The sequence below is a fragment of the Panthera onca genome, chromosome E3 (genome assembly GCF_046562875.1).
Source record: "Panthera onca isolate mPanOnc1 chromosome E3, mPanOnc1 haplotype 2, whole genome shotgun sequence".
Taxonomy (NCBI): domain Eukaryota; kingdom Metazoa; phylum Chordata; class Mammalia; order Carnivora; family Felidae; genus Panthera; species Panthera onca.
In genome coordinates, this window is record NC_138354.1 from 29,195,938 (window position 1) to 29,223,061 (window position 27,124).

General features: G+C 49.8%; 1 protein-coding gene across 5 annotated transcripts in view; it reads left to right on the forward strand.

The window, feature by feature from the left end:
* Positions 1-27,124, forward strand: part of MYH11 (myosin heavy chain 11) — a 124,252-nt gene that overhangs the window by 66,982 nt on the left and 30,146 nt on the right. For all 5 annotated transcript variants that reach the window (XM_078439751.2, XM_078439747.2, XM_078439748.2 and 2 more), the window contains 13 exons: positions 762-825; positions 3,638-3,736; positions 6,839-6,982; positions 13,414-13,509; positions 15,537-15,655; positions 17,537-17,689; positions 18,114-18,287; positions 19,736-19,909; positions 21,843-21,957; positions 24,364-24,557; positions 25,873-25,994; positions 26,104-26,173; positions 26,338-26,498. In XM_078439751.2, coding sequence (XP_078295877.1) covers positions 762-825; positions 3,638-3,736; positions 6,839-6,982; positions 13,414-13,509; positions 15,537-15,655; positions 17,537-17,689; positions 18,114-18,287; positions 19,736-19,909; positions 21,843-21,957; positions 24,364-24,557; positions 25,873-25,994; positions 26,104-26,173; positions 26,338-26,498 — 1,685 coding nt within the window. The remainder of the gene's footprint in view (positions 1-761; positions 826-3,637; positions 3,737-6,838; positions 6,983-13,413; positions 13,510-15,536; positions 15,656-17,536; positions 17,690-18,113; positions 18,288-19,735; positions 19,910-21,842; positions 21,958-24,363; positions 24,558-25,872; positions 25,995-26,103; positions 26,174-26,337; positions 26,499-27,124) is intronic.

Sequence of the window (27,124 nt, forward strand, 5' to 3'; positions counted from 1 at the left end):
CCCTGAGAGTGGGTGGTCAATGACATGAAGACATGGCCCACATGTCCCAAAGAGGAGGCTTAATTCCCAGCTGGATGAACTTGACCCTGGTGGGTTGTGGCTGAGCCAGCATGCTTCTGGGGTGGGGGCAGGGAGGGAGCCCTCCAGCCACCGGCTGCCCCAAAACTTGCCTTCTCCTTACTTACGGTTCTACCTCTCAGGAGCAGTATCCCTTTAGGCGGGTCGTACTACCTTGCCCAGCCTCAGTTTTCCCACCTTGAAAATGGGGATAACCAGAGCCACCTGGGTGGCTCGGTCGCTTAAGTGTCCCACTTGAGCTCAGGTCATAATCTCACAGTTCGTGAGTTTGCGCCCGACATCGGGCTCTCTGCTGTCAGCGTGCAGCCTGCTTCAGATCCTCTGTCCCCCTCTCTCTGCCCCTCCCCCACTTGCACGCACGCTCTCTCAAAAATTTAAAAAAAATTTAAATGAATAAACAAACGGGGGTTGCCATGACTGGCCAAAGGCCAGTGCAGGAGCCAAATGAAATTGATTTGCGAATGTGTTTCACATCGGGAGGCCTGGATCCTCCCCCAGCTCAGTTGGTGGTAGTTCCTTCTGACATGCTGACCTGTGAGATTCTGAGTGTTTGCAAGAAACTCTCTCTGTCCCCCCACTCCCACCCCCAAATGCTCCCCGACATGTCTCCACTTGCCTGCAGGGTGGGGGGTGAGGAGCTGAGACTGGGGAGCCCCCCGTGAACCGTGTTTTCCTGTTGGCAGGGCAAATTCATCCGCATCAACTTCGATGTCACTGGTTACATCGTGGGAGCCAACATCGAGACGTGTATCCTCTGCTGAGCCTGGGCCATGCGGGACCTGCCCCGTAACCCACCTCCTGCCCTAGAGCCTGAGAGGCCCAAGAAAGGTGGCAGAGCGGCCCCTCCGTCCCCAGGCTCTTGGGCTCCTTCCAGAACAAATCTGCCTGGGGTTGTTGTGGTCCCACAGATGCGGACCCCGCTTGTGAACCCCAAACAGCTTGCCTTCGATTCTGGGTTGACCTCTCCTTAGCTGAGTTACCTTGGGCCAGTTACTCGACCTCTCTGTGCCTCGTCAGTGGAGTGGGGGTGATAATACTGCCTGCCTCTCAGACGGATTGTGAGAATGAATTAACTCATGTACGGCTCTTAGAACCACACGAAGGGCAGAATGAGGCCCGTTGAGGATTGGCTTTTGCGTGATTGTGCCTTCATCCTCCTTGAGCCGTGGACCCCTGGTGCTGCTTAGGGAGCTGGTCTGTGACCGATGTCCAGCCCAGAGATAGGAAAAGGTGGAGGAAGAATCTGCCCCCAAGGAGAGAATCTGGATGGCAGAGCGGAGCCCCTCAGAAACGTCTGGACTCGGGGACCAAGTCTATGGTCCGGTGACGGATCCACTGAGAAGCATGCAGGTGCCTCTCAGGCCCAAGGACGTTGTGTTTTTATTGCTGCTTGTGGAGCATTTGCTTGGCTCCTGGGACCCTGGGGAATGTTCTAGTTGCATTTTGGTGCCCTGGATGAGGGGGGGATTTGGAGTGGCTCAGGTCTCCGTCCATTCTCAGCTCTGCCTCATTTGCTGTGGGGCTTGGGGCAAGTCACTTGACCTCTCTGAGCCTCATTAAAAAAAAAATTTTTTTTTAATGTTTATTTACTTTTGAGGGACACAGAGAGAGAGAGAGCAAAGGAGCCCGAAGCAGGCTTCAGGCTCTGAGCTGTCAGCCCAGAGCCTGATGCGGGACCCGAACTCCCGAACCACGAGATCATGACCTGAGCCAAAGTCGGATGCTTACCCGACTGAGCCACCCAGGCGCCCCTCTGAGCCTCACTTTTGCCACCAGTGAAAGGGGGGTGATAACAGCACCTACCTATGGGGCGGCTCTTAAATTGTCATTTAAATGAAATGACCCGCGTGGCCCTTGGCCCAGGGCTTGGCCGGAAGTGAACATCCATGGCTGTCACATCATCGCTCTCTTGGGTCATTTTCCATTTTAATCCACTCGGACTTTTTCCCCCCAGAAAATCAGTATTCGTCTGGCCTACGATGTCTGTATTCATCTAGGGAGGCATCCACAGCCAGTGGGAGCTCCTTGAAGTCATACGTGAGAACCAGACTCTATTAAAATCAGCAAAACCCTAACTGCTAAAGAACAGAGGGCCACGCATTTCTGCTCTGTGCCCCCCAGATCCCCTGGATTAGATGGTGTCCTCTCCCCTGCTCTGCTGTGTCAGGCCATGAAGAGTGGTTTTGCCTCACAAGGCCTCTTCTAATATAGGTCCACAGATTCTAAAACCCAGAAACTTCTGGAAACCAAAACTCGGCTGGTGGTAAAACCCGCTGAGCACACACGAGGCTCTTTGTAGTCTCTTTGTTCCCCGTAAGAGAACAATGACATCTTTGGCTGCAGGACTATCAGTGGGCTCCCTCAGAGCCATTGAGAACCTTCTAGAATGTTCGTAGTATGTCTACAGTGGTTTGTCCACAAATCTAGAAATTTCTGAAACTGTTGGGAAAAGAGATTGTAGAACTTGTGGTATTTTTATAACCACTAACCTTACGCAGGGATTGCTGTGGGAGGGGGCGGGGCACCGGCCTGGGCCCTGGGCTCACTGGGTGTCCTGGAACTCTGGCCCGACTCTGGGAGCTGCCCCGAGCTTCCACAGGGGTGCGGATGAGCAGGAGCTGGGCACTGGCCGGCCGGTGGAGCTCGGGTTCTTGAGGCTTTACAGGCACAGCTTCCCGTTGGTTCGGTAGGAAGCGGGCCCCGGGCCTCCAGCCAGCCCAGCCACTCTGACACCAGGTGCCCTTTCTGGGCTGAGATGCCCCCTCTCGGGGGGAAGAAGAAGAAGATTCTGTCTTACGGTCTGTTCTCTGGTCCCTTCACACACGCTTCTCAGCTGTTCATTTCTGGTGTTGGTGGCAAATCCTGGGCAGAGGCCCCGTCCCTCAGCTTCCGCCCTTCGGGTCAGTGACTGGGACAGTGTGCTCCCTGCGTCGCCTGCTCGACACGCAGACCCCCCGGTGCTTCCCAGGCCTGCTGACCTGGAATTCCGGGGGTGGGCCGGCGACCTGGGTGTTTACGGGCCTTCTAAGGCCGCACAGGTGGCAATGGGCTCAGGAGGGAGAGGCAATTGCTGGCCGGTTTTAGGGCTCCGGGAGGGCCTGCCCCACAGTCCTGCAACATCACACTTAAGGAGAAGAAATCTACCCGGTGCAACCTCCCAGCCGCCCGTGTGCCCTCCGCCACCATCCAGGACCCCCGTGGTCTCCCTGCCCCTACACAGGGCAACAGGCCCTCCTTTCCTTCATTAGGGCTGTGTTCACGTTCCCTTTCCCCAGGCTAGTTGAGCCCCAGCCCCTTGGCCAGGGTGGTTTTGGCCACCCACACATGGCTTTGCCACCTGCTAGCTGTGTGCTCTCGGAAAACGACCTCCTTCCCTGAGCCTCTGTTTCCCTATATTGAAAATGCAAATAATATTTGCCTTTACTTCCCACGATAGTTGGTGAGGCTTAAAAGAGGCCCCCTCCCTCAGTTGGTGAGACAGGGATGGGGAGGAAGGTTGGGTTCCCGAAAGGAGACACTCTGTGGTATCCCCTGGAATTCTTAACTCCTCCCAAACCAGATCTGCTGGAGAAGTCTCGGGCCATTCGCCAAGCCAGAGACGAGAGGACGTTCCACATCTTTTACTACCTGATTGCTGGAGCGAAGGACAAGATGAAAAGTAAGTGACCTGTGAGGATGCATCACTGTGTGTGTGTGGGGGGGGGACCAGTGGGGGATGGGGTTCCTCCCTTCCCATGGACAATATGTAAACCAGTGGGCATAGCTGTATTACTATAAAACTTTATTTACAAAGTAGGCAGTATGCCATAGTTTGTTCACCTCTGTGGTAGAAAAAAAAAAGTATTTTTACGGAGGTATAACTAACATATAACATGTTACTTCCAGGTATACAACGTGATGATTTTATATTTGTATATATTGCAAAATGGTCACCACAGTACGTGTGGTTAACATCTGTCAATGGTAGGGGAGATATTTTTCCCATAAATGCAATATACAGTATACCAGATTCCAGTAGGAAATTGCATGTATGTCTGAACTTCCCGCAATTTGCTAACCAACCCCCCCTTTTTTTTTTGCATATTCTTTTTTTTTTTAATTTTTTTTTAACGTTTATTTATTTTTGAGACAGAGACAGAGCATGAACAGGGGAGGGTCAGAGAGAGAGGGAGACACAGAATCTGAAACAGGCTCCAGGCTCTGAGCGGTCAGCACAGAGCCCGACGCGGGGCTCGAACTCACAGACCGTGAGATCGTGACCTGAGCCGAAGTCGGCCGCTTAACCAACTGAGCCACCCAGGCGCCCCGTATATTCTTAAAAGAATATGCAAATCACATACCTGAAAAAAAGGAATCTACCGGTGAATATAGGTACATAGTGCAGTCTAAATTCCAGTAATAATTTTAAGACTGAAATTTTATGAAGACAATCCAGACTTTGCTTCCCATCGGTTTTGTGGCCCAGGGTTAGTCCTTTTGCTTAAGAAAATAGCCAGCAAAGATGTGTGTGCTGCTACCTTTGCTGTGATGAGGTGTATTTCAAGGTTCAGCCGCTGGGGGAAAGTGGGGAGGTGCCAAACATATGCGGTACCTTGGAAATTAGATTAATTGTCAGTTACAGTGTGGGACCTTATGAGGTGGCTTAGGGAGAATGATCCAGTGTTGTGCTCTGTCCCTAGTCTTTAAGGCTAACTACTGAAATTCTTACAGGCCGTTTTTATTCTTGATGATAGATCTGGAAAACGGTGAGGCTTTTAGAGAAGATCAGATATCTGTCAATTTACCCATAGTCTGCGAAATGAAATCTTGGCAAAGACCCAGATCCTTGTGACTTTAATCAGGCATCAAGGCTAATCCACAGGCTGGAGATTTCTGGTTTCTTGGGTCACTTTAACATCAGGCCCTTCCAAGTGACTTGATCCATAAAAGACCTTTATTTAAAAAGAAAAACGGGGCGCCTGGGTGGCGCAGTCGGTTGAGCGTCCGACTTCAGCCAGGTCACGATCTCGCGGTCCGTGAGTTCGAGCCCCGCGTCAGGCTCTGGGCTGATGGCTCGGAGCCTGGAGCCTGTTTCCGATTCTGTGTCTCCCTCTCTCTCTGCCCCTCCCCCGTTCATGCTCTGTCTCTCTCTGTCCCAAAAATAAATAAAAAACGTTGAAAAAAAAAAAAATAAATAAAAAGAAAAGCATCTCATTGACTTTCCTCCAAAAATATTCAACCAAATCCAGCCTCATTAAAGATTGATCTGGAAGAGGACGCTTGATGTGCCAGAGGGTGTCCTAAAAGCAAAGAGTGCAAGGAAAAGAGAAACAATTATAAATTTGGGGAGAGAAAGGGGAGGAGACAACTGAGTAGCAACAACAAAGTGTAACCACAGAATATACTTTACAGAGAACAATGTTTCATGATAAACAATGTTTCATGATAAGAACAAGGAGTGGCCACAGCCACAGAACAATGTTTCATGATAGGAACAAGGAGTCGCCACAAGAACAAGGTTTCATGATAGGAACAAGGAGTCGCCACAAGAACAAGGTTTCATGATAGGAACAAGGAGTCGCCACAAATGTTTTTGCTAAAGGGCCACATGGTTTTTGCTAAAGGACCATATGGTTTCCGTTGCAGCAACTCAAATCTGCCTGCCACTGTTGCGTAAAAGCAGCCATAGAAAATCGACAGTGAAATGAGAGTGGCTGTGTTCCAATAAAACTTTATTTACAAAAACAACCAGCAGACTAGATTTGATAAGCTCTGATATCAATTTATGTAGCGACTTGACTGGAAATAGTTGGAGGTGAGGGGAGGTGGTGTGAGAGAGCTAAATCTTTATCCACCATTATAGAGGGGTCAGTAGGTAAGATCTCATCTTGAAATATCCAGAAATAGCCTATTATGCATGATATGTAAACATAACATTATAACTTATATAAGCCCATGTAATATAGGACATGTTATATAGTATATACAAATGTAGGTTACATATGATTAAATTAAAGCTGTTATGTAGAGATCGTGGTAAGTGCCAGAAGAAACAGCCCAAAGAGTTAAAAGCAGTGCTATAGGGTAAGGTAGGAATTGGAAAAAGGGCAGACAGGGAATGGTGTTTTTATTATAAACCTTTTGGTAGTAGTTGATTTTTAAAATTCATGGGAATTAGCGATTTGATAAATTTATTTATTTTTAATTTTTTTTTAAACATTTACTTATTTTTGAGACAGAGAGAGACAGAGCATGAAGGGGGGAGGGTCAGAGAGAGAGGGAGACACAGAATCCGAAACAGGCTCCAGGCTCTGAGCTTTCGGCACAGAGCCTGACGCAGGGCTCGAACTCAGACCGTGAGATCATGGCCTGAGCCTAAGTCGGATGTTTAACCGACTGAGCCACCCAGGCGGCCCAGCGATTTGATAAATTTTCACAAATAGATGGATAAGGATTGATCTTGCTTTTCAGGCAGCGTTGTTCAGAAACGGCAGGGTGATCTGGGGCAATTGAGATAAAGGTGTGCCTTCCTCAAGCTAGCTGCAAGCCTGTGTCAAGGGACATGGCTTAGCAAGGGGAGCCAACGCTGGGTTTTAGCTTCCAGGCACCCTGGAGCAGTGCACAACCTATACCACTGTATTAGGCCAGTGATGGTTGGTGAGGCCTTCTGTGTGATGGAACCAGAAGGAAGGTTTTAAACCGTCCAAGTCTCGGGACAGGTTCCTGCCTCATGTTCAAAGTCCACCCTCCTGACCACCACCCCATCTTCCTCTCCTTCCAGATGACTTGCTTTTGGAGGGCTTCAACAACTACACATTCCTCTCCAATGGCTTTGTGCCCATCCCAGCTGCCCAGGATGACGAGATGTTCCAGGAAACCGTGGAAGCCATGGCGATCATGGGCTTCAGTGATGAGGAGCAGCTGTGTAAGTCTTCATGCCTTCAGGCTGGGTGCCCGCGAGGAGGCCCGGATTCATGCCCTCTGGGCCACTAACATTAGTTAGAGAGCCTTCCCTGGTAAGGACAGATTTCTGCTTGCTGAATTCTGCTCCGTCCCTCCCCACCCCCGCCCGCCAGACACCCTCAAAAAAAAAAAAAAAAAAAAAAGGAAGAAGAAGAAGGAAAGTGAACATTACCTTAAGGTAGCTTATTGGTGTTTTAGAAAACTGGCTTCATATGTTAGGGCTTTTTCAGTTACAAATGACCCAAATTGGCTTAAGCGAAAAGGAAAATGATCTTGCAGAGCTGCAAAGTTCAGGGATATGGGTTTCAGGTACAAGGAGTTCGATGGGCTCAAAGAGTGTCTCTGGAACCTGGTCTCTCAGCAATATTGTCTTTAGGTAGGCTGCAGTTTCTTGGGGGCAGAATGGCTGCTGTAGCGCCAGCCCTTACATCCCTTGGATTTATGTCCAGCAGGAAAGAACAGATTGGAATCCCTGCCTGAGTCCCTGAATGGAGTAGGCTGATATTTCTTAGGTGCATATTCCTGAGTTATTCACAATGATCGGGGTTATGGAAAACTCTGAGAGGCTTATGTTATGGTCTCTACTCCATTTTGGAGCTGGAAACAGAGAGGTTGTTGGTCTCGTCAAGAACACATGGGCAGAGGATAGGCGGGGAGTGGGGGGCATATCTGAGGCAGCGGGTTTACTTGTCCTCTTCCTGGAAAGGAAGTTCTGGTGATAGGCCAGTACCGATCAATGTCACCAGCCCGTGACCAAGAAACACATTTGGTTCTGAGATCAAGAAAGCCTAGAGAGATAATCTTGGTTTCCACACTGGGCTTTAAGAAATTCTTTGCCTTCTGGGTTAGACGTGCCCCAGTGTTCAAGGTTAATCTCTTTTGGGAACACCAGGACATGGTTGTGGAAAATGTTTCTTCCTTCCCACGCCCACACCCCTTTGGAGCCCCAGAATAGTGCTAGGGTTGCTGCAATGCAGCATAGAGGGAGGGACAGCTTCCCCGGAGATAACTGGGGGCCCAGAAAAAAAGGCTCCGTGGGTCAGTTGACAAATGGGTGGTGGTTGTGTATTTTGGCCAGAGCCCCACATCAGAGCCCAATATTAACAGCATCCCTTCCTGAATGGCATGGGCTCTCCCAGAATGATTCTTTTTATTTGGGACACGAGTCCTTTTTACTTCTGATCTTGGCTTTGGAAAAAAAAAAAAAATTCACACATGAACAGCTAACGATTAAATACTTGCTGTATGCCAGACATATGTGAGAGCCTCTTTTCAAAAAAAGGCACCAAGGTGTCCAGTTTTAAATAATAATAAACAATGAAACGAACAAACTAAAACTTTGACCAGTGAGGATTTACTCAATTATCATTGGGCCTTAAGAAAGAAATCAATAGGGTCTTCTAAATTGTTTTAGAACAGTATTGACTCATATGGAAATGGTTCTAATACATTTAAAGTGAAGATGTCAGGTGACACAGCAGAAGTGCTTTATATGCGTTATTTAGTATTTTTTTTTTAATTTTAATGTTTATTTATTTTTGAGAGAGACAGAGACAGAGTGTGAACAGGGGAGGGGCAGAGAGAGGGAGACACAGAGTCCGAAACAGGCTCCAGGCTCTGAGCTATCAGCCCAGAGCCCGACACGGGGCTCAAACTCACAACCCATGAGATCATGACCTGAGCCAAAGTCGGATGCTTAACCGACTGAGCCACCCAGGCGCCCCCATTATTTAGTATTGAAAGAACCCGACGATGTGACCACTGTTATCCCCAGTTTGCAGATGAGGAAACTGAGGCACAGAGAAGTGAAGGAACTTGCCCAAGGACACACAGCTGGAAGAGCTAGGACTCCCTCTGGGGCCTCAGGGACTCCCAAGCCCCACTGTGTGGTCCTCTGTGCTCTGTTTTTGTCTGTGGGGATGTGGTTTTTGTCCTTTAAACCCTTCCAAAAATCCCTGTCAGAACCAAGGTATGGGAATTGAGGCTAGAAGGAGCCCGGTGTATTCCGAAACGTGGACTCGTGGCATTACTGGTCACGTAGACTCCCACTGCAGGATGTTTTGCTTTCTCTGCTCTTTTCAGCTCTCCTGATGACTTTCAAGGAAGAGAGTAGCAGATCGGCACCCACTAAGTCCTCAGCCCCTCTCTGGTACTTGCTAATGTCCCCTTTCACCCCAGAGAGCAGACTCCAGGCCTGGCATCTTGCTGGAATTTGATAATATTATTCCTTTTCCTCTATTTATTTTTATAGTTGCCATCTATTTATGGCAAGGGAAGTTGATTTTTTTTTTTAATGTTTTTATTTATTTTCAAGAGCGAGCATGAGCGGGGGAGGGGCAGACACAGAATCGGAAGCAGGCTCCAGGCTCTGAGCTGTCAGCACAGAGTCCGATGCGGGGCTTGACCTCACGCGCCGTGAGATGATGACCTGAGCTGAAGTTTGGACGCTTGACCGACTGAGCCACCCAGGGGCCCCAAGGAAAGCTGATTTTGCATTTGTGAAATCATTTCCTAGTAAACTGCAGGAAAGAGAAGTAAATGAATGATTAGAAAAATGCACAGCAGCCCCAGTTAGAACACCAGAGCTGCTCCCAAGGCCCCACCGAGAAGCTGAAGGAGAATGGGGCTGAGTGGGCGGGGGTGGGGGGGGATCAGTGCAAGCCCTGGAGCTTCGTGGGGCCCCAGGAACCACCCCCTCTGGTTCCTGGAGCTCTTGTGAGGGACAAGTACTTGCCCAGGCCACACAGAGAGTTAGCAGCAGTAGAGGACTGGAACCATCGTAACATCCCAGCAACTGATGTTTCTTGGGTACTGACCACGTTGAGGCGCTCTGCATTTACGCCACATGACGATCCTAGGAGGTGGATGTTTCTATGGGCCTTCAAATGGTGAAACAGGGGCCCAGAGAGGCTGATACCTGACTTGAGGTCACACAGCCAGTAAGATTAGGGCCAGGATACGAACCCCCTGGCAGCTAGCTCCTGCACCCAGACAGACCCTCCCAGGGACCGTCTAGATCCATTTCCCAGATGTCCTCGTTTGTAAATGACTCCACTTCCAGGTCCCAGCTATATTATCGTTGGCTGACAATTATTGTGCACAGTGTAGATTTCTGTAGCCCTATACTGCTTGAACTTTGTCCGAAACAACAATTTCTGTACAATCACTAATTGTATGTACTTACTATTTCTAGTAAGTTAGAATAAATGCCTAACGATCCAAACTTTTGGAAAGTTTTGCCCGTCACCTAGAATCATCCGTTCTGGGTACCCTTGGCAATGCTTAGGCCACATGTTAGAAAACCCTCTTTCTTGTTCTTCTGTAAATAAGGCCGGTATGTCCGTTCGCTGTGGCTACTCGAACAAATAACCACAGACCTGGTGGCTTCAAACAACAGAAATTGATTTTCTCACGGCTCTGGAGGCCACAAGCCCAAAGTCACGGTGTTGGCACAGCTCGCTCCTTCCGGAGGCTGTCAAAGAAAACCCACCCCGTGCCGGCTTCCAACTGGGCGTGTCCTCTCCTCTTCTGCTACCAGGACACCTGTCATTGGATTTGGGGCCCACCAGGTTCATCCAGAATGATCTCACCTGAGATCCTTGACTTAATTACCTCTGCAGGGCTCTTCTTTCTGTGGAAGTTCATGTTCCCAGCTTCCGGCTGGACACATCTTCTGGGGGCCCGTGTACAAGCCACTGTAGGTGGCTGTTCAGTGTCTGCTGGGCCAGGCTCCTTGCTTGCCTCCACCGTCTGGACAGAAACTTCTTGAAGCACGTGCTCCAGTTTGCAGACGGGGAAACTGAGGCTCAGCACGGCGCAGCTGGGGTTTTCTAACTCCAGAGTGCCTGGTTTCACTCACCAGACCACCCCAGACTGGCACTCACCCCAGACCGCCAGCCCTCGCCGCCCTTGCGTTTGGTGTAGCCCCTTCCAGCCACTTTGCTGCCCACTGGTACTCTCTTGGATGGTTCAGTTCCTGTGGCCTGAGTATGGTGGCCATTCTTCCATTTCTGTGATCCCATTATCGGTACCAGAAAAAGCAGCGCGATGGGGCCTGAGCCCACAGGGAGGGATCGACCTACACAGGCTTCAAAGTTGTTGTAAGTTGGCTCCCAGCATTTAAACATGAGTAGGTTTCACATTAAGAATCTGGGTTTCCATCCGCTTTGGATACATCGGCCTGGGAGCAGCTCTGGACTTGCTGCATGACTGGAGTCCAGCTGTACCCCTTCAGGTGGGGCTGTGGCTCCCATGCGTCCCCACAGTCCCCCTCAGTTTGCTTTATTCATTTAGACCAGTGGTTCTTAATCTGGGGAGGTTGGCCTCCTAGGGGGCGTTTTTTGGTCTCAGAACTCAGAAGAGGGAACGCTACTGACACCTAGTGGTGGGAGACCAGGCGTGCTGCTGAACATCCTACAGACACGCACAGAGCAGCCCCACCAGTGATTTATCTGGCCCCCAGCTTCAACAGTGCCAAGGTTGAGAACCCTGAGTTAGACGGCTTCCCTGGGCTCTGGAGTCACTTCAGCAATTCTTAGTTTAAACTTCGAGTTCAGAAACTATTAGTATAGCGGGGCGCCCTGGTGGCTCAGTTGGGTAAGCATCCTACTCTTGATTTTGGCTCAGGTCGTGGTCTTGTATTTTGTGAGATCAAGCCCTGTATGGGGCTCTCTGCTGGCAGTGTGGAGCCTGCATGGGATTCTCTCTCCCCTCTCTCTGTGCCCCTCCCCCACTCTTTCTCTCTCTCAAATACATAAACATTGAAAAAAACTATTAGCATAGCACCTAATAGTTTACAAAGCCCGTTTAGTATGGTTTTTTAAATGTTTGTATTAATTAGTCATCTCTCTTTCCATCCATCCATCCATCTGCCCATCATTTAGTCCATCCATTTGTCAATCCATTGATCAACCCATCAGTGTATTGATCCATCCATTGATTTGTTTATCCATTGTTTACTCCATTTTCCATCCTTCCTTCCATCCTGCACACCCCCCATGCATCTTCCCTGTCTCCCCATGTGTATCTGGACCCTTAAGTAGGCTTTGAGAATGCAGAGATGATAGGACAGCCCCCCATTCGCCAGTCACTCATGGTCTTGAGGGGATTTCAGACATAGGCGCCATTTTATTTAAAAAAAATTTTTTTTAACTTTTATTTATTTTTGGGACAGAGAGAGACAGAGCATGAACGGGGGAGGGGCAGAGAGAGAGGGAGACACAGAATCGGAAGCAGGCTCCAGGCTCTGAGCCATCAGCCCAGAGCCCGATGCGGTGCTCGAACTCACGGACTGTGAGATCGTGACCTGAGCTGAAGTCGGATGTTTAACCGACTGAGCCACCCAGGCGCCCCATAGGCGCCATTTTAATAGTAACATGGGCTGAGTACAGAGTCAGAAGGGCTCCAAGGGTCTGGGGACACATTATTTTGTCTGGAGACACCTGGCTGTCAAGGGGGAAAAAATTTCCCCCTTCTCAATCCTCGCATGAGCATCTTGTATACTTAGCCAAACTACACTGAGAAGCATGGGGATTGTTGCTTTGTTTTGTTGCTTTTTAAATAACTTTTAGTGACATATAATTTACATTTAGAAATTCATGTATATCATAGGTGCACAGTTTGATTAACCTTTACAGACTGAATACACCTGTACTGCTAGTAATCATTTTAACTAAGAGAACACCAACAGAGCCCCAAAGCTTCCCCATAGGCATTCTAGTAGTTTCCACCAATGAAGGATAACCATCATCCTGACTTCTAATGCCATAGTTTTTCCTATTCTTGAGCTTTCTGTAAGTGGACTTACATAGTTACTTTATTGTTTGCCTTTGACATCTTTTGTTCAGCATCTGTGAGCTACAACAGTTTTGTTGTTTATGGTGGTAACTCGTTCATTCTTCTTGCTGTATAGTGGGGATTGACAAACATTTTCTGTAAAGGGTCGCGTAAGTAAATACTTTAGCATTTGTGGGCCATTTGATCTCTGTTTTAACTGTTCAGCTCTGCCCTTGGAGCAGCCAACCGCTATTGACAATACGTAAATGAATCATTATGGCTGTGTTCCAATAAAACTTTATTGACAACAACAAGCAGTGGGCCAGAGTTGGTCCATCGGCTGCAGTGTGCCAGCCCCTGCTTCACGGTGTTCCTTTGAGCACAAGATTGTCAGCAAGCATCTGAACATATTCTGCTACCCCCAGCCAGGTTTTCTACCCTGTTAGCATGGTATTAGATTAGTTTGCCTCTTTCCTAGACTTAGGAGCTCAGAACTGAGTCTTCTTTCGAGAAAGATGTAGGCTGACTCTAAGGTCCCCAATAACTTGTAGACTCTAAACCTCCACGGCCCCTCGGTGTTGAGGTCTGTGCCTTATCTTCTCTTCTGTCCTCACCCAGCCATACTGAAGGTGGTGTCGTCCGTCCTGCAGCTTGGAAATATTGTCTTCAAGAAGGAAAGAAACACAGACCAAGCATCAATGCCGGATAACACAGGTGCTTGCTGTCTTGTCCCAATAACTGACAACGTCTGTGATGGGAAGGAGCGTTTGGTTGTTTTTTGGATATGGTTATTAACAAGAGCTAAACTAAGTTATTTTCGCTGACTTCTGTCCGAGACTTTTTACTGCTGAAGATCCTACAGTGGGAAGTTCTTGAATCAGAGTGTGGGCGAGGAAAGCTAATAGTTTTAGATCACACAGGATCCTTAGGGACCATCAGTTCTATAACCCCCTGTTTGTTAATTTTGTTAAGCAAATATTTTTGAGCCTGCACCATACGCCAGGCCCTGGCATTCATCGGCAAACTAGACAGGAACAGCCCCATTCCTCACGTGGGGGACACAGACCCCAAGTTTCTCCGCAGTTAGAGTTGGCTGATAAAATAGAAGATACCCAGTTAAATTCAAGTTTCAGATGCACAACCAACATTTTTTATTATAAAATGTATCATTCTATAATATATTGTATGTTCCATGCGGTGTTTGGGACCTAACTATAATTTTTAAATGTTGGTTGTTTCTCTGAAATAAAGGCTTAACTAGGCATCCTGTTTGTTTGCTTTTTTTTTCCTCAATATGCCAGCCCTACCTGCCAATACCTGCAGTGTTTTGTGTTATGGAAAGGTTGCTTGGTTATCTATCCCCCGTGCTTGTTGGTGGCTGAGCCAAATGGATAGCAAGTTCCTGGCTTGTCTGCCTGTTGTCTGAACACGCCCCACACAGACTATATACTGTGTTGTTTTTGAAGCTCCCCGGAGCTTACCCTCCACAGGCCCTGCCAGTAGTTTCTGGTGTTGCATACTCCAAAATATGGCGAGTTAAAGGTCTCCTCCCACCCAGGAGACAACTTCAGGGAAAGACAAACCAAAAAAAAAAACAAAAAAACAAAAAAAAAAAAACACCCTAAACAAACAAAACCAAAAAAACAAAACAAAAACCAAAAAACAAAAACACACCCCTTGCAAAGACAGGGAAAAAAATCCTAAAACCACACCGCGGATCGTCCACCACGCATAGGCAAGCCATCAGACAAGAGTAGCCTTTGTGCTGAGCCAACAGTAATGGTGGATGATGATTTTCTTTTGAGGACGAGTTTTAAGAGAAGAAATACATGATTATTACAAGAATCCACCATCCAGAAGTGGCATTTGCGAATATGTTCTAATACTGCTTGGTCGTTAACATGAAACAATGTAGCCCACGTTGACGTCCCAGTCACCTCCTTGTCTCCCGGCAACCACAGCTGTATGTTACTATGTCCCCTTCCAGTTGTATTTTAGGCTTTTCACACACATGTATCTAAACCATATATAGCGTTGCTTTGTGAGTGTGATTTTAATGTACATAAGTGATTTCACCTGGGAGTCAGCATTCTGCAACTTGTTTTTCTCTCTGCTCACCCTTGTCTGGATCAGGGTTTTTCAACAGTAGCGCCCCCTGGTGTGACAATCAGAAATATCTCCAGACGTTGCCCAATGTCCCCTGGGGGCAAAATTATCCCCAGTTGAGAAAGAGAGTCGTTCCCTTTAACTGCTGTTTCGTATTCATGGTACATTTTTTCGCTCCCATATTAATGGACATTTAAGTAGTTTCCGGTATTTTCCACCACACATAATGATGCAATGCATATCTTGGCATAGTGGGACACATTTATTGGTAGTTGACCATGTGCCAGGCACTTTACGTGCCTTCCCTCATTTAATCTCATTGATAACTCATCAAGGTATCAAATGGCTGTGTCTTTATGAACTGAGAAAACCAAGACTCTAGGAAGTTAAATAGCTTTTCCCAAATCACATGGCCCCATCCTACCCCATCATTGCCACTTAGCAAAACATTGGGGATGACGTCACCAATGACAGCAGCTTTCAGGACCCTTTCATGCTATGTTCACTACATCATGCTCCATTTCTCAAAAAGTATCAATTGCATACACAGATCACAAGTATCCCAGGTGATGTGCCTTCATTCCTAAGCCTTCTCTTTGGTGATACACTTAATATGCTTTTTTTTCTCCATCCAGCTGCTCAGAAAGTTTGCCACCTCATGGGAATTAATGTGACAGATTTTACCAGATCTATCCTGACCCCACGTATCAAGGTTGGGCGGGATGTAGTACAGAAAGCTCAAACAAAAGAACAGGTAATGATGCATTTGCTGTTTGTTTTTGTGTGTGACATTTATTCCTGAGCTTGCATATTTTTCTGCAGACTCTTCCATCCATCTGTTCATCCATCTATTCATTCACCCATCCGTGCTTCCTTCCTTCCATCTCCATGCATCCATCCATCAATCCATCCATCTATACGTTTATCCATCCATTTATCCATCCATTCACCCATCCATACACCCATCTGTTTATCTATACATCCTTCCATCCACCCATCAATTTATCCGTTCAACTATCTATCCATCTGTTCATCCATCCATGGACCCATCCATGCTTCCTTCCTTCCTTCCATCCATCCATCCATCCATCCATCCATCCATCCATCCATCTGCCCATCCATCCATTTATTCATTCAACTATCCATCCATCCATCCATCCTTCCATTTATCCATCCATTCACCCATCCATGCTTCCTTCCTTGCTTCCATCCATCCATCCATCCCTCCATTTATCCATCCATTCACCCATCCATGCATCCATCTGTTCATCCATCCATCCATCCATCCATCCATCCATTTATCCATCCATTTACCCACCATCCATGCCTCCTTCCTTCCATCCCTCCATCCATCCATCTATCCATCCATTTATCCATCCATTCATCCATTCACCCATTCACCCATCCATGCATCCATCTGTTCATCCATCCATCCATCCATCCATTTATCTATACATTTACCCACCATCCATGCCTCCTTCCTTCCATCCCTCCATCCATCCATACATCCATCCATCCATCCATCCATCCATCCATCCATCCATCCATTTATCCATTCACCCATCCATGCATCCATCTGTTCATCTATACATCCTTCCATCCACCCATCCATTTATCTGTTCAACTATCTATCCATCTGTTCATCAATCCATGCACCCATCCCTGCTTCCATCCATCCATGCTTCCTTCCATCCATCCATCCATCCATCCATCCATCCATCCATCCATCCACCTACCCACCCACCCATCCATTTATTCGTTCAACTATCCATCCATCCATCCCTCCATCCCTCCATCCCTCCATTTATCCGTCCATTTACCCATCCATGCATCCATCTGTTCATCCATCCATCCATCCATCCATCCGTCCTTCCATTTATCCATCCATTTACCCACTATCCATACTTCTCTCCTTCCATCCATCCATCCAGCCCTCCGTTTATCCATCCATTCACCCATCCATGCATCCATCCGTCCATCCATCCATCCATCCATCCATCCATCCATCCGTCCTTCCATTTATCCATCCATTTACCCACTATCCATACTTCCTTCCTTCCATCCATCCATCCAGCCCTCTGTTTATCCATCCATTCACCCATCCATGCATCCATCTGTTCATCCATCCATCCATCTTTTTATCCATCTGTCCATCTCTTTATATCTCATCCCTCCAATACTGGAATACTCAAAGTCCCATGTCAGGTTTTGAAGATCCACTACTGAACAAGAACAGCAGAGTACCTCACTCATGATCTCATCCTGCTCTCTTAGTTGTGCATCCAAAGTCAGAGCTAAAACATACATTTTTAGAAATGACTGTGTACCCTTTCTAGAGGCAGAACTGACTACCTCTAAATTGCCCCTGGGAAGGAACAGGCTCTCCCCTGTTCCAGGTTCCTCTGACAAGAAGTGTTTAATTCTCCACACAGTCATTCCTTAAGTCTGGCCACTCTCTTCCTTACTGCCACTTTTCTACTAGTTACAGAGATGGCATAATTTCTTTTTTTGTTGATGTTTATTTTGCAAGAACTGATTACGGGCAGAAGAGGAATAAAAATCTGAGCTGCCAGCTGGGCTCATATGAAAAGACAGCCCACTGGAGATGAACCTGTTCCCTCACTTCTCCCCACAGGCAGACTTTGCCGTAGAGGCTCTAGCCAAGGCCACCTACGAACGCCTTTTCCGCTGGATACTCAGCCGCGTGAACAAAGCCCTAGACAAGACCCACCGGCAAGGGGCTTCGTTCCTGGGGATCCTGGACATTGCTGGATTTGAGATCTTTGAGGTACAGCTTGGTGGGATCATGACAGCCGTGGTCTCGGCTCTTTGGGCAGAAGCTTCCCCTTGGAGAAGTCATTATTTTGGAGAAAGGCAGGCCGATGACGACTTAGGGTGGGAGGCTGTCTAGCTGAGGTTAGATCCTCGAGGGTGTAGGAAGCGTGTTGGTTTCTGGAAGTGAGATGGCCAGAGCTGCGGCTGGGTGCGACAGGTGAGGCTTGATCCCTGCCACCTCTCTCTTCAGTCCTCCGCCACGAACTCTAGGCAGCCTTCGCTGGGGACAAGCCCTCTCTGGGCCCTGAAATGGCAGACGGGCTCTTGTGGAAAGGACACAAGGGTGGCAGGCAAGGGGCTCTCGCCGGGCAGAGCTCCCCTGGGCCCCGGTGTCCCCTGACCAGGACGCCCCTCCCCCACCCCTCTCGCGGGCGCAGGTGAACTCGTTCGAGCAGCTGTGCATCAACTACACCAACGAGAAGCTGCAGCAGCTCTTCAACCACACGATGTTCATCCTGGAGCAGGAGGAGTACCAGCGCGAGGGCATCGAGTGGAACTTCATCGACTTCGGCCTCGACCTGCAGCCCTGCATCGAGCTCATCGAGCGGCCGGTGAGGGCCCGCCCTCACTCACATGCAGCCTTATCCACCCGCATGTGGACCCTGCCTTCGCCCCTCCCCACCGAGTCCCTGCGAGCTCCAGCACGCTTCCCTTAACCCGCAGTGTGCTGGCCAAGGCATTTCCTTTTCTTATTTCTCTCCCCTCCCCTCCCCTTCCCTCCCCTCCATCCCTCCCCCTTCCCTCCCTTCTCCCTTCCTCCCTCCCTTCCCCTTCCCTCTCCTCCCCTTCCTCCCTCCCTTCCCCTTCACTCCCCCTTCCCTCCCCTCCCCTCCCTCCCTCTCCCTTCCCTCCCTTCCCCTTCCCTCCCTTCCCCTCTTCTTCCCTCCCTTCCCTTTCCCTCCCTGCCTCCCCCTTCCCTCTCCTACCTCCCTCCCTTCCCCTTCCCCTTCCCCTTGCCTCCCCTCCCCTCCCTTCCCCTTTTCTCCCCTCCCTTCCCCTTTTCTCCCCTCCCTTCCCCTTTTCTCCCCTCCCTCCTTCCCTTCCCCTCCCCTCCCTTCCCCTTCCCCTCCCCTCTCCTCCCTTCCTTTCTCCTCCCCTTTCCTCCCCTCCCTTCCCTTCTGCCTTTTCCCCTCCCCTCTCCCTATTCCCTTCCTTGTCTTCCCCCTCTCTGACTCATTCATTCCCAAAGGCAGGGGTCTTTGTTTTTCTCACTGATGGATCCCCAACTCCTTAGAACCATGGCCACAGTAGGTACACAATAAGTCACTGTTGAATGACTATTTACTGAGCACCTATTCTGTGCCGGGCCCTCTCTTAGGGGCCGGAGATGTAACCATGAACAAGATGGACATAGTCCCTGCCCTTCCTGAAGGAGCAGACCAAGAAACAAGACAAAGAAAGCCACTAAAACTTCTCTGATAAGGCCTCTGCGGAGAATGATTTAAGGAGGCCTGCTTTGGACAGAGCAGTGAAGAAATAGTTCTCAGGGTGCCTGGCTGGCTGGGTCGGTGGAGCATGTGACTCTTGATCTCGGGGGTCATGAGTTCAAGCCCCACGTTGGGTGTAGCGCTTACATTAAAAAGAAAAGAAATACTTCTCTAGCAAAGTGAAGACCATTTCTACCAAAGTGAATGGCAGGTGTGAATTTGGCTGTGCTCCTGGCCTGTCTGGGCCACGGAGAAGAACCCTGAGGTGAATCTATATGCAAAGCATCAAATTCAAGCCTGAGATCTTTGTGCTGTTCCGCGTGTACTGTCCACGAGGGGGCAGAATTGCACACGTTCTGTTGGCGCCTGCCCTTCTGTCCTCCGTGTGGGTCCATCGGCCACAGGGCCATTTGAGGATAGACTTGTAGGCGTGGGAGGCATAAATACATCTTTGTAGGCAGACACGGTCACAGGTAGGGGCTGCCTACGGTGCGTTTCGGCGGCCAGCTCTTTCTGGCAAGCCCGAGGCTTGAGCACCCTGGCTGTGATCCCACCCTCCGTGCTTTCCACAGAACAACCCTCCGGGTGTGCTGGCCCTGCTGGACGAGGAGTGCTGGTTCCCCAAAGCCACAGACAAGTCCTTCGTGGAGAAGCTGTGCACGGAGCAGGGCAACCACCCCAAGTTTCAGAAGCCCAAGCAGCTCAAGGACAAAACAGAGTTCTCCATCATCCACTATGCCGGGAAGGTACCAGCCATGGGCCCCAGGGCTCTCCCTGTCCCCGGGGACCAGGCGGGGCGTCCAAGTGGGAGTAGTTAGGGAATGGCAGAGCCCAAAGGCATCCGGTGTAAATCAATCCAAGCGAGTCCTATGTATGATTTGTCTGAGTGTCTGTAAGAGATATATGTCCTGAGACATAATTATATATCTATTCTAACCTCTGTAACCTATTCCAACCAAGGTAGCCAGGCAATTCTTTCTTGCGTAGACTGAATCCTTCCCGCTACAACTTAAACCCAACAGGAAGGGCCAACTGGGATGGGATGGCCAATAAACACACCTTCACACCCTTCCAACAAAAGTCTCCCTTATCACAGCCTTGAGTTTCCCATCACATGCCTGTGCTGTCCAGGGAAATAGATGATGGTTTTTTTCCTCCCCCTGCTCCTCCTCTTCCTCCTCTTCTTCCTCCTCCTTCCCCCTCCTTCCCCTCCTTCTCCTCTTCCTCCTCTTCCTCCTTTTTCTTCTTCCCCTCCTCCTCCTCCTTCTCCTTCTTCTCCTCGTTTTTCTCCTCCTCCTCCTCCTCCTCCTCCTCCTCCTCCTCCTCCTTCTCCTTTTTCTTCTTCCCCTCCTCCTCCTCCTCCTTCTCCTTCTCCTTCTTCTTCTCCTTCTCCTTCTCCTTTTTCTTCTTCTTCTCCTTCTCCTTCTTCTTCTTCTTCTCCTCCTCCTCCTCCTTCTTCTCCTTCTCCTCCTCCTTCTTCTCCTTCTCCTCCTCCTTCTTCTTCCTCCACTCCCCCTCTGCCTCTTTCTCCTCCTCTCCCTCCCTCCCTACTTCTCTCTTCCTCCTCCTTCTTCATAATGATGATCATCATTTGATAGCTGTAAATATATAGGACCTTCGCCCATGGCTCCTGAGGGTCCTGGATAGTGTAGAAAAGACACAGCTTAGTCTGGCTTGCAGAATCTGAGTATTTTATTCTCTCTCCCCTACCCGCCCCCCAACTGCCGCATACAAACAGGCAATGCCCTATACCAGGGGTTGGCAAACCACGGCCCATGTGTCATATCTGGCCCACAGCCCGTTTTTGTAAATAAAGTCTTATTGGCACACAGCCACGTCCATTAATTTACATAATGTCTTTGATGGCTTGTGACAGTATGTGACAAAGAAGTTGTGGCCTACAAAACTGAAAACATTTACTATCTGGGCCTTGTACCAAAAACGCTTGCCAACTCCTACCTTATATTCAAGGGAGTGTACGTTCCCTTAAGCACCTAGAGTAACACTTTTCCTTTCCCTACTTTCCAAGTGATATTTTTTAGTTCCCTCTCCCATCAGGCCTGGCTATCATCATAATAACCCACATCCCGTAATAACCCGCCAGAGTTATTTTACAAGTTCTTTCCATTTCATAGTCACAATAATAGCATTAAGAGTTTGGCCACTGTCAGTGTTCAAGTTAGGAATTTAAAAAGCTCTATGTATCCTTTTTCTTTATATCCGTATATCAGAATCTCCAAGTTACCCAAACTACATTCATCACAGATGGGAAATGAGATCCTCAAACGTAATTTAATTGTTGCCCGGTCTTCTCCACATGAGAGAAGATCTTTGGGTGTGAGGGAGAGTGTTTGCCATCCCCCAAAGCCCTACACCTTTAGGAGGTCACAGCCATCCTTCCGGGCTCTGCAGAAAGGAGGCTGCCAGAAGCTTGCTAAGAGAAGGCAAGGATAGCTTGGCAATGGCTACTGTTGGCTGATGCCCCACCATGCGCAGGGCCCTTTAACATACTGATCTATCAGTCTCTTCATTGGTGTTTGCGGATTCCCATCATGGCGGCTCTAATGCCATTTCCGCTCTGACCTGGGAGGATCCAGGAGGGAAACAGAAGGCCGTGGGCCCTGCCCTTAGTTTGTAACTGAAGCAGAAACACCTGACCAGTGGTGGGATCCTTGGCAGGTGGACTACAATGCCAGTGCCTGGCTGACCAAGAACATGGACCCGCTGAATGACAACGTGACTTCCCTCCTCAATGCCTCCTCGGACAAGTTTGTGGCCGACCTGTGGAAGGACGGTGAGGCCCTGCCTACTGGCACTGGAGGACTGGATGCCAAGTCCTCTACCTCCTTGCAGCTACCCCTGGCCTGTTCTCACGCCTCCTCCCAGGATGGGTGGGCCTGTGTGGGGTGGGGAGAGGGCAGTGTGGGCGGGTGTCAGGGATGACTTGTTGACACATTGAGCCACTTCCTGAGTGGTGACCCCTGACCCCTCAATCCCACACCTGGACCCCAGGGGGAAGGTCTTAAATCAAGGCACAGGCTGTAATAGAGGAAACGGTAGTGCAAGGGTCATGGCGAGTTCCCATCTGGAGCCACAAAGACAGTAATCTTGTCTCTGCCCTGCACTAGCTGTGTGATCTTGGACAAGTCTCTTGACATCACTAAGCTTTAGTGTCCTCTTTAGTAAAACCAGGAAGATGACAATAGTTCCCAGCTCTCCTAGGATTATTGTGAGGGTAGAATTAGACCAGAGGCTCAAGCTTGAGCATGTATTAGGATCTCCAGGGCGACGTGTCAAAACTCAGACTGCTGGGCCGTACCCCAGGAGGTTCTGACTCAGCAAGTCTACGTGGGGCCTCGGAATTTGCATTTCTAACACATTCCTAGGTTATACTGCTGATGCTCTGGGCACCACACTTTGGTTGCCTCTGAGAACCAGCGAAGAGATAATCCATGTGAAGGGCTCAGCACCTGCCACACCCATAGGAAAGGCTTAGTACATGCCAGCTGCTGTGATGACTGTTAGGGGCAGTGGGCTTTTCTGCTTTTGTTCCTGGACCTTGGTGCCCACAGCAAATTCTGTCCTTGGCACAGAGCCTGTGGGTGTTGGGCTTATAGGACAGGCCACCCTTGATTTTGGTGTAGTAGAGAATTCTGCTCGTGGGGGTCTGCTGTGCCAAATGTCTCCTGAATGCTCACCATGTACCAGGCCCTGGGATGGGGTAATGGCATCTCCCCCTGGGATTCCTGACCAACTCAGCAAGTTCCTTCTCTCAAGGAGCCCAAAGTCTTGCAGGAGACAAGACTTTATTACATGGAGCCTGAGTACAAGGGACAGAAATGGGGGATCTTAATTCCAGTGGAGTTGAACTGAACCACCTCAACCAACTGAATATAACTGTCATCTATAGACGGCTTCATCCAACAATGGACGAATACACATTCTTCTCAAGCTTACATGGAATGGCCACCAAGATAGACCACATTCGGGGCCATAAAACACACCTTAATGAGTCTGAAAGAATAGAAAGCATACAGTGTCTGCTCTTAGACCACCATAGAATCAAACTAGAAATCAGTAAGAGAAAGGTAGCTGGAAAATCCCTGTATCCATGGAGATTAGACAAGACACTTCTAAGTAACAGGTGACTCAGAGAAGAACTTTCTTGTTGTGTGTTATTTATCAAGAGAGATTTAAAAGTACTTTGAACTAAATAAAAATGAAAGCACAACTTAGCAAAATTCATGGGGTGCAGGAAGAGCAGCGCTTTAAGGGAAATTCATAGCAATGCCAGTGGTTTGAGCTTGGCATGCGTGGGACCCACTGGGCTGGTAAAGTCTCTCCTTCTGAAAGAAAAAGAACCTTTTGGTGGTTGCAATAACACCACCACATATTCTTTGTTGAGCATTTGTAAATGTGCCAGATTCCTACCTTGGAATACTTACTACATCTTCTGCCCAGAATATTATTTTTATGGATATTTACCTGATCACTCACTCACTTCTCTCAGGCCTTTGCTCAAATAACTTATCAGAGAGATCACTCCCATCACTCTCTTTCCCCCTTTATGCTGCTTTATCTTTCTAAGCATGCCTCACCACTTAGAATATTACTTGTATACATAACATTTATCCTTCTCTTTCCATTAGAATATGTGTAGAGTATGGGCTGGGGTGTGTGTGTAGAGACACAGGGTCTTTGTTCATGGCTATATCCACGGGGCCTGGCACATAATAGGCTCTCAAAAAACATTTGTTGGTAGATGAAGGACTGAAGGCAGGCAGGAGGGGTAAATGCTCTCCATGCCTTATTCACTTACTCCTGCCCTGTAAAGTAGATGCTGTTACTACCCCCATTTTGTAGAAGGAGAAACTGAGGCACAAAATGGCACCAGGCCAAGGCCATGGCATGAGCAGGATTTATTCCCGGGTCTCTGTGACAACATCAGAGAGAATTTGGGCTTTCAGGGGCTTTCAGGATTTCCCAAATAGACAATACACAGAAAGCAATCCTCTGCACACCTCCCTTTACCTATTGCCAGAGGAAAGGTGTTGGCCAGCAAAGGAAAGAAGGGGGTGGTGCTCCCCAGGAGGGAGCAGAGGACTTGGGGTCTCCACACTCTGGTCTTCTGGCCTGTTGTGGGGGTTTGAGGGCTCCTGGGTGGGCCAGAGGCTGACACCAACATTAATGTGCCCCACAGTGGACCGCATTGTGGGCCTGGACCAGATGGCCAAGATGACCGAGAGCTCACTGCCCAGCGCCTCCAAGACCAAGAAGGGCATGTTCCGCACGGTGGGGCAGCTGTACAAAGAGCAGCTGGGGAAGCTGATGACCACATTGCGCAATACCACACCCAACTTTGTGCGCTGCATCATCCCCAACCACGAGAAGAGGGTGAGGCCCCCTGCCCGGCTCCTTGGGTGGTCAGAAGGTCCTCCCTGGGGCTAGCGTCCGGCAGCTTTGGGAAAGGGAGAAGCAGACCGGGGTAAAGGGGCAGGAGGAAAGCTTCCCTCCATACCCCAAGGGCTCCGTCTGACATGGATGTCAGGTTGTCTGAATTTGGTACCCATTCCGCATCCTGGAGACAAAGGAAAGCAAGGGAACAGAAGGGGCTTTCAGCCCTGGAGTTGCTGACCAGGGCATCAGGTCCCTCACGCGTTCGTTATTCCAGTCAATATTTACTGAGCTGCACCTGTGTCGGATGCTGGGGATACAGTGCTGGATGAACTGCAGTCCCTGCCTGCAGGTTCGCATCGTGATCTAGTGCAGGGGTGCTCGGCTGGGGCGGTCGTGTCCCCCAGGGGACATTTGGCCATGTCTGAAGACACTGTTGGTTGTCATAACTGGGAGGGAGCTGCTGTTTGCATCCAGTGCATAGAAGCCAGGGAGGGATGCTGTTAAACACCCTGTGGTGTACCGGGCGGCCCTCACGGATGGAAAATCAGAGACCAGTCCAGCCCCAGGTGCCAGTGGTGCTGATGTTATGGGAGATCCAGTGGGAGAGAGAGACAAATGAGCTGCTATCACAGTGTAACATGGTAAATTATGAGAATAACGTGTAGCTGGGCTTCCACTCCAGCCTCAGGGCTCGGAGAAACCTGCCTCCAGAAGGAGGAGGGATCCCCTTGGTGAGGTGGGGCAGGGATCCTAGGTAGAGGGACCAGCAGAAGCAAAGATGTGAGTTGAGAAATGAAGGGTCTAGATAGGGAAACACTAGGTAGGTCGTTGTTTCATGCTGACGTGTGATGGTGTGAGGCCGGGATTGGGGAGAGACAGGGCTGAATCACTTGGCAGGGACTGGTCCTTGTGGGTTGCCCCGAGCTTGGCCTTCCTTCCGGAGGATGCCACTGGGGGCTTTTGAAAGCAGGGGTATGTCATGATCCGACTGATGTTAGAGAAGGGGTATGAGAGGTTGCAGGGGGGAGGCAAGACAACAGTGGGAAGCAGGCGGGGTGCTCTGGGGGTGAGCGGATGGCAGTGGAGAGAAGCGGGTCTGTTGGGAGTTCTTTGGGAGGTCGCTGCTGTAGAACTGAGGAAGGAGAGGTGACGAGGAGGAAGCCGCAGTGTCCAGCCACATGATGCCGGTGTCACCAAGAACCAGAGAGACCTCTTGTGGGCCTGATGAGGTGGGACCCCAGGCCTGAGATTCGGGGCTCGCTGCTCCCGGAGTCCCGGCCCCAGGGGCCCACTGGCCTCCCTGTCCTCGCAGTCGGGCAAGCTGGACGCCTTTCTGGTGCTGGAGCAGCTGCGGTGCAACGGGGTGTTGGAAGGCATCCGCATCTGCCGTCAGGGCTTCCCCAACAGGATCGTCTTCCAGGAGTTTCGCCAGCGGTGAGCCCGCCGGGCAGGCACGGGGTGGGGTGGGGGTGCAGGGGCCGTGTGAGCCAGGGCGGGGGGAGGGGAGGCGTTGGGTCAGCGACACCCGCCCTTGTGTCTCCAGCTACGAGATCCTGGCTGCCAACGCCATTCCCAAAGGCTTCATGGACGGGAAGCAGGCCTGCATTCTCATGGTGAGCCCTGCCCCCAGCCCCTCCCCAGAAGTCCGACGGCAAACCTCCCGGCCCCTGGCGGCGACGCAAGGAGCTCGTGGGGGCGGGACCCTCCTTAACATGCCTCACATAGGCCCCGTGTTCCAGCCGAGAATGGGAACACCTGTCCCCCTTTCCTCCTCCAGATCAAAGCCCTGGAACTCGACCCCAACTTGTACAGAATCGGGCAGAGCAAAATCTTCTTCCGAACGGGGGTCCTGGCCCATCTGGAAGAGGAACGAGACTTGAAGATCACCGACGTCATCATGGCTTTCCAGGCCATGTGTCGCGGCTACCTGGCCAGAAAGTAAGGACCCCCATGCTGTATCGCCTCCTGGCAAACAGCCCAGACGCGCACACTCCCAGAGGCTCTCAGGCCTCGTGTCCTGCTTCCCTGCTTCTACGACACGGTGTAGTTTCGGAGGCATCCGTGACTGACTGGCTGCTTTTGGTGGCAGAGACAGAAATGGTGCGGCTTTAGAGACACGCACTAGTTTCAAGGGCAGGCCGGGAAGGGGGTAAGATCGTGGCCTTGGAGTTTTAGACGTGGCTCCCCACTTACTTGCTGGTGAACCTTGGACAAGTTTCTCTCTCTCTCTCTCTCTCTCTCTCTCTCTCTCTGAGGCTCAGGTCTCTCCACTGGAGAATGAGGATACTCCCACCTGCCCCATGGGGTTGTCAGTGAGGAGTCCATGAAGTGTGACATGAAGAGGGCTGAGAGCAGGGCCTGGTTATCGTGTGAGAAGTGTGAGAATGTGGTAAAGAACCTGAGGAAAGAGTGTCGAGCTGCATCCGTAGCCCCATGTCCGAAAGGGGTTCATAAGGCAGAGTCTTGGACGATTGTGAAGCTTGGGGTCTGCGTGAGGGCTGAGGTTCCTCAAGGAAACTCACATCCCAAAGAGGAGGACAACAGGGCTGGCAGACTGGCTCTCT